Source organism: Ictalurus punctatus, chromosome 15, assembly GCF_001660625.3.
Source record: "Ictalurus punctatus breed USDA103 chromosome 15, Coco_2.0, whole genome shotgun sequence".
Classification (NCBI taxonomy): domain Eukaryota; kingdom Metazoa; phylum Chordata; class Actinopteri; order Siluriformes; family Ictaluridae; genus Ictalurus; species Ictalurus punctatus.
This window is the reverse complement of record NC_030430.2, coordinates 6,909,447-6,920,413: the sequence shown is the minus strand read 5'-3', so window position 1 is coordinate 6,920,413 and position 10,967 is coordinate 6,909,447. Positions and strand designations below refer to the sequence as shown.

Below are 10,967 nucleotides of genomic sequence, written 5' to 3'. Positions count from 1 at the left end.
AATAAAAGATTGATTTCCCGGATGCAGGTAACATTACAAAACATCACAAACACTAGGGGGATCATGTTCCTGGCTGAACGCTTTGTTAAGGTCCAAAAAGAGAGGACATGTCCGGGAAATAGAGGACAAGGACGTACGGTCACCCCAACAAAAGCATTTCAAAGAACAATTTGTGTTCATTTCTACCAAAATGTATTTGCGCATATACCAGGAGATTGCTCATGTGAGAAACATGAGAGAACCAGAGCTATAATCAAGCAGCTGTCTATATTGTGCAATGTCAAAATATTTATTTCTTCGGTTTTAAATGGAAAAAAAAAAATTGTAATCCTGATAGTATTCACATTTTTGTGTGTGTCTGCTTCCAAATTTGTAGCAGCAGTTTAGGGAAGAAGCACATGTGTATGACGGTCAGGTGTCCATATACTCTTAGCCATACAGTGTTTTTTGCATGGCAATAAAATGTATTTATTAAGGTGCACTGAATGATTAAAAAGAAAATTTGTGCCATTACAGCTCCTACAACTGCCTGATTTTTAAAAAATATTTTATTATGATCTAGAAAGTTGGAACACATGAATAGCAAACAAATCAGTTTAGATTCAGACTCAGAAATATATGCCCTGTATTTGGACTTGTTTAAAGCTGGAAAATAAGGAAGAATTTGAGCTTTACAGGTCAGACTGGGTGGAATATAAATTAAGTGTGTAATTATAAGACAGAATTTTTTTTTAAAGACATCACACCCTGTATTTGAGACGCTTGACTGAAAGGAAGTGAGAAATTTATATTGAAAGTGTGTGTGTGTGTGTGTGTGTGTGTGTGTGTGTGTGTGTGTGTGACTGTGTGGGGGTGGGGGGAGGGGTGTAGATATATATATGATTCTAGATAGGGATGTGGTAGTTAGAGGAGAATAAAACCCGGGAGAGAAAGGTACCTCGGTCCACTATTCTCTGCAATCCACCCAGACCCAAAGAGTCAGGTAAGAGCAAATCTTTATACCTGTATTTTGAATGGTAAGGAGAAACTTCCTGAGATGGCACAAGGGAGAAATCTTGAAATGAACAAGATTAAAAAAATAAATAATTAGAAAGGAACAAACCTCATCCATTTCAGAGTGACACAGGATCGTACTCTCGTGTTGAGCATTTATGATTGAACAGTAATAAACAGACGCCTGTGATTGGGTCATGTTGCTCTGAACGATAGGAGAGAGAAGAAGCCGGACCATTACTATAAGTATTAGCTCATTTCGATTTAGTCTGTCTATTTATTTAGCCTTGATGTTACACTTGGTAAAACTATTTAAAACATTTACTTTCAAGTGCAAGTTTTCCAGTGCAAGACTAACCATTAAAATAAATAAATACATCTGAGCTATTAAGGTAATATATACAGTGAGGGAAAAAAGTATTTGATCCCCTGCTGATTTTGTACGTTTGCCCACTGACAAAGAAATGATCAGTCTATAATTTTAATGGTAGATTTATTTGAACAGTGAGAGACAGAATAACAACAAAAAAATCCAGAAAAACGCATGTCAAAAATTTTATAAATTAATTTGCATTTTAATGAGGGAAATAAGTATTTGACCCCTCTGCAAAACATGACTTAGTATTTGGTGGAAAAACCCTTGTTGGCAATCACAGAGGTCAGACGTTTCTTGTAGTTGGCCACCAGGTTTGCACACATCTCAGGAGGGATTTTGTCCCACTCCTCTTTGCAGATCTTCTCCAAATCATTAAGGTTTCGAGGCTGACGTTTGGCAACTCGAACCTTCAGCTCCCTCCACAGATTTTCTATGGGATTAAGGTCTGGAGACTGGCTAGGTCACTCCAGGACCTTAATGTGCTTCTTCTTGAGCCACTCCTTTGTTGCCTTGGCCGTGTGTTTTGGGTCATTGTCATGCTGGAATACCCATCCACGACCCATTTTCAATGCCCTGGCTGAGGGAAGGAGGTTTTCACCCAAGATTTGACGGTACATGGCCCCGTCCATCGTCCCTTTGATGCGGTGAAGTTGTCCTGTCCCCTTAGCAGAAAAAAACCCCCAAAGCATAATGTTTCCACCTCCATGTTTGACGGTGGGGATGGTGTTCTTGGGGTCATAGGCAGCATTCCTCCTCCTCCAAACACGGCGAGTTGAGTTGATGCCAAAGAGCTCCATTTTGGTCTCATCTGACCACAACACTTTCACCCAGTTGTCCTCTGAATCATTCAGATGTTCATTGGCAAACTTCAGATGGGCATGTATATGTGCTTTCTTGAGCAGCGGACCTTGCGCGCGCTGCAGAATTTCAGTCCTTCACAGCGTAGTGTGTTACCAATGGTTTTCTTGGTGACTATGGTCCCAGCTGCCTTGAGATCATTGACAAGATCCTCCCGTGTAGTTCTGGGCTGATTCCTCACTGTTCTCATGATCACTGCAACTCCACGAGGTGAGATCTTGCATGGAGCCCCAGGCCGAGGGAGATCGACAGTTCTTTTGTGCTTCTTCCATTTGCGAATAATCGCACCAACTGTTGTCCCCTTCTCACCAAGCTGCTTGGCACTGGTCTTGTAGCCCATTCCAGACTTGTGTAGGTCTACAATCTTGTCCCTGACATCCTTGGAGAGCTCTTTGGTCTTGGCCATGGTGGAGAGTTTGGAATCTGATTGATTGATTGCTTCTGTGGACAGGTGTCTTTTATACAGGTAACAAGCTGATATTAGGAGCACTCCCTTTAAGAGTGTGCTCCTAATCTCAGCTCGTTACCTGTATAAAAGACACCTGGGAGCCAGAAATCTTTCTGATTGAGAGGGGGTCAAATACTTTTTTCCCTCATTAAAATGCAAATTAATTTATAAAATTTTTGACATGCGTTTTTCTGGATTTTTTTGTTGTTATTCTGTCTCTCACTGTTCAAATACAACTACCATTAAAATTATAGACTGATCATTTCTTTGTCAGTGGGCAAACGTACAAAATCAGCAGGGGATCAAATACTTTTTTCCCTCACTGTATATATATATATATATATATATATATATATATATATATATATATATATATATATATATATATATATATATATATAATCTTTATATTCTTGCTGAAAGATGTCTGTAATAAATATAACAAGATGGTCAGAACTGAACTGTCACTTCATTTATCAAAGTGCTGACACAGGAGACGTTAAATGAAGGTCTGCTTATGGAAAACGGTTTTTAATTGAGCTTGGGTAAGCTGTTACTATAACACATATAAGACTAATAAAAACCTGTAATTTGCAGCCACAGTCCCGTCATAGCTGCTGTTACAGAAATCAGAAACAGTCCCCACTTTTGAAATCTCTGAAAACCTTTGAACAGAAGAAACGCAATTTAAAAGTTTTTAAGAGTCATTAAACTGGTGAATTAATATACAGTAGTGTATGGTTACCTGTCACTATTTACGTTTTATTTATGCTGTATTGACCGTGCTGCTTTGCTCCTAACCCTGTACATTTTAATGGCATTTTAATTGTAAATACATTTTAATGTAAAATCCAGGAGGTGTGGTCTGGGCATGGTTTGGTAATGATCAATTTGGGTAATTATATCTGTACACGCTGTTTCCTTGATCATTAGGTTTCCAGTCATCTGAGAAGGCAATAGTTTACTCATAGATGTTAATGATATGATAAATGTGCAGTGGGATTACTGCGTTGTGATTTTCATACATGAATTTAGAATGCATCTGTGAATTATATTACATTTCCTCTATTCCACACATGAGTTTGTTTTACTTTGTCTTCATTAGAATGTCTGCAAGATCCAGCAGTGTTGGCCGCTTCCCCATTGCCACAAGTAATGATGACTTCGTAAAGCCACCACTGTCTACATGTAAGCAGCAAAGAACTGAGAGATCATTTGTGTACTTAAAATCAGGTCACTTACTGTATGTGCATATTCAAGTAAATATATCTCTTTCTTTTATTCTCTCTCTCTCTCTCTCTCTCTCTCTCTCTCTCTCTCTCTCTCTCAGATGGTCAGTTATCAGTGCGCTCTATAGACCTCCTCAAGTCCAAATCAGGCCAAAACCGCCTGGAGCATCACACGGACCGTTACCAAAGTGATAACCTCATCATCCGTCGAGGGCAGAGCTTTCAGATGTGGATCGAGCTCTCAAAAGCTTTTGACCCCAAATCTGACAAACTAACCCTCGAGTTCAAGCTAGGTAAGGTGTACTGAGAGGCCATTTGTCATACATTTATACTTCCTACACTATGACGATGAACATAATTGTTTGTGTGTATGTTACAGGCCTTCTTTCAGCGTTATCAAAAGACACCCTAGTGACTGTTCCTGTAGTCGACAAGTTAGAGAACAATAGATGGGAGGCCAAGATTATCGAACAGAAAGACACCAGGATAAAACTGTCCGTCAACACCTCTCCGACTGCTCCCATTGGTCGCTATGAGCTCAGTGTGAAAACATGGACCCCAAAAGGAAGTAACACATATCTTCGCAAGCCTGAAAATGATATTTACCTGCTATTTAACCCCTGGTGTGAAGGTAAGCATGAGCAGAAATATGATAGGATCACAACTTCTATCAATTCCAGTGCACATTTCCAGAGCAACAGCACTATTTCTCCCTAACTGCCATATTCAGATGACTCGGTGTTTATGGATAAAGAGGACGAGAGGAACGAGTATGTCCTGAACGATTTGGGAACACTCTACCTTGGAAGTGACAGTCAGATTTCATCCAGAACCTGGATTTTTGGACAGGTATTACCCGTTTCCCCTACTCATTCTACCACTTCACCTCATTCTCACTTCATGGTCAGATTTACTACTACTTAGGCAGTATTTACAGACAGTAAGCACTTGTGAAGGGTGCATGGTGGCCTAGTGGTTAGTATGTTTGCCTCACACCTCTGCGGTCGGGGGTTCGATTCCCACTGTGGCTCTATGTGTGTGGAGTTTGCATGTTCTCCCTGTGCTGTGGGAATCTCCTCTGGGTACTCCAATTTCCTCCCCAAAGACATGCATGGTATGATTGGCATGTCTGTAGTGTGTGAATGGGTGTGTAAATGTCTATGCAATTGTGTGCCCTGTGATGGCTTGGCACCCTGTTCAGTTACCCTGCCTTGTGCCTGATGCTCTGTGGGATAAGCTGTGACCCTGAAAAGGATAAAGCAGTATATAAGATGGATGGAAGTGCTTGTGATTTTGAGAAAAAGTGTGTCCTATTCTGTAGGCAGGATAATCCCAAGTGTTAGCATTGCTTACTGTGAACTAGTACACGTGTGCTGTAATGCCATCCCATTATTCAAAAATTTATATAGAGGTAATATATGCATTTTTTCCCATGCTTGTTTGTGTTGGAGTGTAACTGTGTGTCCTCCTGTGTGCAGTTTGCTGATGGGATTCTCGCAGCATGTCTGTTCATACTGGAGAAGAGTCAAGGACGTGCTTCAGGTTGGGGAGATCCCGTTAATATTGTCAGACTTGTGTCAGCCATGGTGAGTGTCTTATACAGCCACAAAAGCCAACATTAGTGAATGTATAAGCATTATTACGGCTACATACTGCATTCTTAAATTTTACATACCCATTCGCGTACACATTTATATTCACGGAAACATACAAGATAGCAATTGAGTTGTTTCTTGAATTTAGAAAAAACCTATGAATAACCCTCAGTGTCTCTGATTTCTTGGTGCCAGGTCAACTCTCCTGATGACCAAGGTGTGGTGGAAGGGAACTGGTCGAGTAACTATGCGAACGGGACGTCGCCAACGTTGTGGAACGGCAGTGTGGAAATTCTGAGGCAGTACCACAGAACTGGAGGAAAGCCTGTTAAATACGGCCAGTGCTGGGTCTTTTCAGGGGTCACCAGCACGGGTATGAGTACATATTTTTTTCTTTTCTCCACGGAAAGTTTCTCTCTAGTGTTAGTTTCTCTATTCATTATTGTGCTTAAGGACATTTTAAAATGACCTCCACATTGACACATTTCTCTCAATCCCTCTCTCTACCACCCCCCCACCCCCCCTCTCTTTCTCTCTCTCTCCAATCCCAGTTCTCAGGTGTTTAGGCATTCCCACCCGCAGTATCACAAACTTCAGCTCTGCCCACGACACTGACGTTTCCTTGACGACCGATGTGTATCTTGATGAGAAAATGAGGCCCATTGAGAGCCTCAACGATGATTCAATTTGGTACAAGCACACACAATTCTCATTTCCCACATTTCACAGCCATCATGTGCAGGGGTGTAGTCCAGTCTGAAAGCAAAAAGAAAGGTTTCTACTCAAACCCGCAGCAGCCCAGATACTGTATGCGGTGGCTGGGGAAAACCCTTCATTGAATGAATATTTGAAAATGGTTTAGTAGTTGTGAACACTACATGTTTTCCTGAACTGTAGAATAATTCTGAATGTATCTCAGCCAGAATTATATTTCTTTGAATAACACTTTCACTCTATCTGCAGGAATTTTCACGTGTGGAATGAGTCCTGGATGGCCCGGCCTGATCTACCATTAGGCATGGGGGGTTGGCAGGTGGTGGATGCCACACCTCAAGAGACAAGTCAGGGCACGTTCTGCTGTGGTCCTGCTCCTGTGGCAGCCATCCGTGATGGACTGGTCTATCTCAAATACGATGCTCCCTTTATCTTTGCTGAGGTAAGGACAAATCTTTCAATCATAGTAACGGTAGAGCTGTCAGTACTGCCATTGTCAAGTCCAAAGACCAGGACAAAGCAAAATTGAATCAAAACTGAGTCTGAACTCAGGCCAAGTCTAGATCAAGTCCAATTAAATCAAGACTGGGTTAAGCTCAAGACCAAAAACCATCAAATCCTTTTTTCCCAACGCCTTTTCTTCAACTAGTGGAGTTAATTTGTGCATTGCACCAATGACTAGACTGTTTTCCAGCAGAAGAAACTTTTGGATAAAACCAAGACCATATTTAGCGAGATCAATACCCAGGACCGTGATAAGTCCAAGTACAAACAGAAAACATCTCAAGGGTAGACCAGAGTCCAAGACCAGACTCGAGAACCAAGAACATGAGAACTTGCGTCAAACAACTCTAGTTAAAATGCTTTAGTTTTGCCTCTGCGGGAACCCCTTTGTATAGAACCCTGCATCAAAGTGTTTTTCTATCACCCTTCCACCTAGAACCCTAAAACAATGAACACTGTTTGGAAGCTAAGAACCCGTAATTATCCAATGAACCTCTAAAGAATCCATGAAGAACTGTTTTTCTCCAAGAGTGTAGGTATTAAGTGGCCAAGTTTGTGGAACTCTAACTCCAATCTCTGACAGCTATAGTGTTTTGGTACTAGGTACACTGTTATAAAAAAGGTTTCCTCAAAGGTTCTTTAAGGGTTGATTGGATAGTGGAAGGTAATATACAAAATAATATACAAGAGTAAGAAACCTCAACATTTGTTCAGTGCGCCATCATCACAGCATTTGTGTGTTTGTAGGTGAATAGTGACAGGATCTTCTGGCAGAGACAAGCTGATGGCACCTTCACTCAGATCTTCTCTGAGAAGAACGTTGTGGGCCGCTACATCAGCACCAAGGCAGTCGGTTCTGACCGCAGAGTGGACATCACACACCTCTACAAATACCCAGAAGGTAAAAACACTCACCACAAAACTTCGCCTATTGTCTTTCCTTCACAATCCTTTTTTCTTCATCTATGGTTATCTTTTTCCTGGTCCCACCTTTCTGCTTTTCATCATTAGGATCTGAAGCCGAACGAATTGCCGTGGAAACTGCTTCCCTCTACGGCTCCAAGCCTAAAATCTACTCCCATGCTGTGGTCGAGGATGTCAAATTACAGGTCGCCGTTGAAGGGGAGGGGCCGTGGGTGGGTGAAGATGCTCAGCTGTCCTTCACCGTGAATAATGGCAGCTCTGCAAAGCGCAGTATTGAACTCTACTGCCAAGTGGCGATCATGTACTATACTGGAGTGCTAAAGGGCACAGTGAAGAAGGATGAAATAACGGTGAAGCTCAAACCCAACGAAGGTGGGGGATTATGTAGTGCTTACTTTACATTAACATTAACTAACTAACACACACACACACACACACACACACACACACACACACACACACACACACACACACACACACACACACACACACAGCTTAGTGCTACTCACAGAGAGGTTGTGAGTTCAAATCCCAGGACTGACAATGATCTGTTGTGTTCCTGAACAAGGTCTGTAACCCTGAACTGTATAGTATTTGAGCATCTTCAGACTATGTTCCTCTCTCTTGATCCTCTTATAGTCCAGACACTAAAGTGGACTGTTCCATACGACTTGTACAAGGACAAGCTGGTGGACCAGGCGGCGCTGATGCTCACCTTGACTGGACGAGTCAGTGAGACCAAGCAGGTTTTGGCCACCAGATTCAACTTCCGCCTGCGCACGCCCGACATCATCCTCACTGTAAGTCCTCGAGTGACTCCCATTTGAAGCTTTCTACTTACAGATTTCAGGGTTTAAAGCAGGACTTAGCACTATGTGGGACTTTGTAGTCCACTGTAAGGATTCTCCTAAACGCGTTATTACTATATTGCTTCAGTAAGAAGATCCATATTCAATTTAAAAAGTTCTTCTTTGAGGTGGTATGATGAAGTGGTTAATTATTTTCCAGTAACAGCACATCCTGAAGTGTTTTATTCCTCTTATACCACAACAATTTGTCAACGATTACATTTTTCCAAAAACAAGTTACTTCCTGTTCTCATGTACGTTATAGCAGATAAAAACAGTCATTCCCTCACTAGTATATCTCTCTCTTGAATTTAATAAGACAAAAAAAATGCAGATTATTATCATGTTATCAAGACACCACAAAGTATAAAAGTCCTCCGTCCTGATGGCTTTCCCGTGACGGAAAACATGCTGATTGTTACAAAGCGCTGCCACTGGAGACTCCTTCCACAAATGCTATCTAAACATCTCCTTAGAGAAAACTTCACCATAACAACAAGTGCATATTAAAACGAGTGCATTAACTACTGTCCAAACTGGTCTTCATGAACACTTTCTGACCAATCAGATTCAAGAATTCAACAGAGTGGCATTATAAGCTGGAAACAACATCTACATAATCTAATGCAATATTGTTTCTTCATTGCTTTCCCATTTAGATGCTTGTTGTACGTAAAGGTTTGCAGTTTTATGCAGAACTTGGGTGCTCTTGCTTGGTCAAAAGGATGAAGCTTACTCGTGCATTACTTGAAATTTTGCTTTACAGCCTGTAGGAGACGCTGTGGTGGGGAGAGTGATGGAGGCTAAAATCACGTTTAAGAATCCACTGCAACGCGTCCTGAAGAACGTCGTGTTCCGCGTTGAGGGCTTGGGCTTGCTGAACGCAAAAAACATTCTCTTCGGGTAAAACACATTGGCCATTTAACATCATTTAGAATTCATATCAAATTAATGGTCCAATTTCATTGACTAAGTTATTTATTTATTTTAATAGACCATTTCCTGACCAATAAACATACAAAACGAAAACGTTCGGCTCCTTTTGTTAAGTAATGCGTTCAACTAGCTGGAAATTTGACCCCAAATTCTGGCTGCATGAAAACTCTTCTAATCATTTAATTTTTTTTTAAATTATAAAAAATAAAATCATGCACAGATTTGCACTTGACATTAACACAAATTTTCTTTGTTACGCAGTGACATTGACAGTCAGGTGACCGTCACGCTGCCCGTGAAGTTTACTCCCAGTTTATCTGGGATGCGGAAGCTTCTCGCCTCTCTGGACTGTCAGCAGATCACACAGGTTCACGGTGTCGCTGAAATCTTCGTCAAGGAGAAGTGAAAACCCAGGGGGAGCGTTAACAATACACTCACAATACACTTATGGTTGACTGGTGCTATGCCTAAAAATGCTATGATGGCTTGATTTCTATATATACAATTACAAGAACTAGCCCTGATTTCTATGGCACCCTGCTTGTTTATATTTATTTATTATTATCTCTTATTAATCACTATTCAACTCACAGAACTATAGTCTGATGCAAATCACAACATTAATATCTAATACTCATGCTATATTCCCATTTTGTTTATTAGAGTATCCTGGTTATAAAGTATTATGTGTATATACACTGGTGCACTCTGATGTTCTTCCTCCATCCTTGTATTTGCACTGAATCCGTTTGTTAATAAACCAGATTAAAGAAAATGAACGTCTCATGCTTATTCTGATTATATGGAGATTTCGGGTGAGGACACATTTTGCTGGCGTAAAAATATATACCAGTTGGAATCCGTTTGGAAAATTTCTCCCAGAGTCCGATTTGCTGAAGTTAGAGTGAATATATGTTTCATATATACATATTATATATATATATATATATATATATATATATATATATATATATATATATATATATATATATATATTAAAGATTTGTTGTCATTTCAATGCTTTGTCAATACTGTAACTGCAATTACAGGCATGCTAATCGAACTGAACTTAATTGAATTGAACTGAATAGAAATTAATTAAACTGAACGGAATTGAACGGCACTGAAATGAATTGAACTAAACTGAATTAAACTGACTTATACTGATTTTAATTTAACTGGACTAATTGATTTGTAATGAAATAACTGAACTGACCTGGAATGAACTGAACAGAAATGAACTGAATTGAACTGAACAGAAATGAATTGAACTGAACTGAAACGAATTGAACAGAACTGAATTGAACTGAACTGAACTGCATTTTCAAGTTACAGCTTTACCACTGCTACAAAGCATTGACACTAGAGGCTCTAAAAACGCTAAATAAATTAATTTCAGATGTTTTTAACAGTAATCAACAACTTCTGACCTTTTTTTCTTAATGTATGTTTATTCATTTTTTTACGTCTACACGCACCAACCATTCGCACCAACTCCTTCATTCATGTTCATCCAGACAGATAATCATGTGGCAGAAGAGC

The 10,967-nt window shown here is 40.2% G+C and overlaps 1 protein-coding gene across 1 annotated transcript; it reads left to right on the top strand.

The window, feature by feature from the left end:
• Nucleotides 1-896: 896 nt before the first annotated feature.
• On the top strand, nt 897-10,200 carry LOC108275916 (protein-glutamine gamma-glutamyltransferase K). Its single transcript, XM_053686118.1, has 14 exons — nt 897-982; nt 3,781-3,863; nt 4,006-4,197; nt 4,284-4,535; nt 4,635-4,753; nt 5,383-5,490; nt 5,695-5,872; nt 6,051-6,189; nt 6,463-6,655; nt 7,465-7,618; nt 7,729-8,013; nt 8,281-8,441; nt 9,256-9,392; nt 9,687-10,200. Exons 2-14 carry the CDS (start codon nt 3,782-3,784, stop codon nt 9,829-9,831), a joined length of 2,145 nt encoding a protein of 714 aa, XP_053542093.1. The 5' UTR covers nt 897-982; nt 3,781; the 3' UTR covers nt 9,832-10,200.
• Nucleotides 10,201-10,967: the final 767 nt, after the last annotated feature.

Bases quoted from the DNA above. Each gene is read 5' to 3' on its own strand.
- LOC108275916 (XM_053686118.1), top strand. From the start codon at position 3,782: ATGTCTGCAAGATCCAGCAGTGTTGGCCGCTTCCCCATTGCCACAAGT. The intron at 5,491-5,694 runs GTGAGTGTCTTA...TCTTGGTGCCAG, and splicing joins TCAGACTTGTGTCAGCCATG to GTCAACTCTCCTGATGACCA. The intron at 6,656-7,464 runs GTAAGGACAAAT...GTGTGTTTGTAG, and splicing joins CTCCCTTTATCTTTGCTGAG to GTGAATAGTGACAGGATCTT.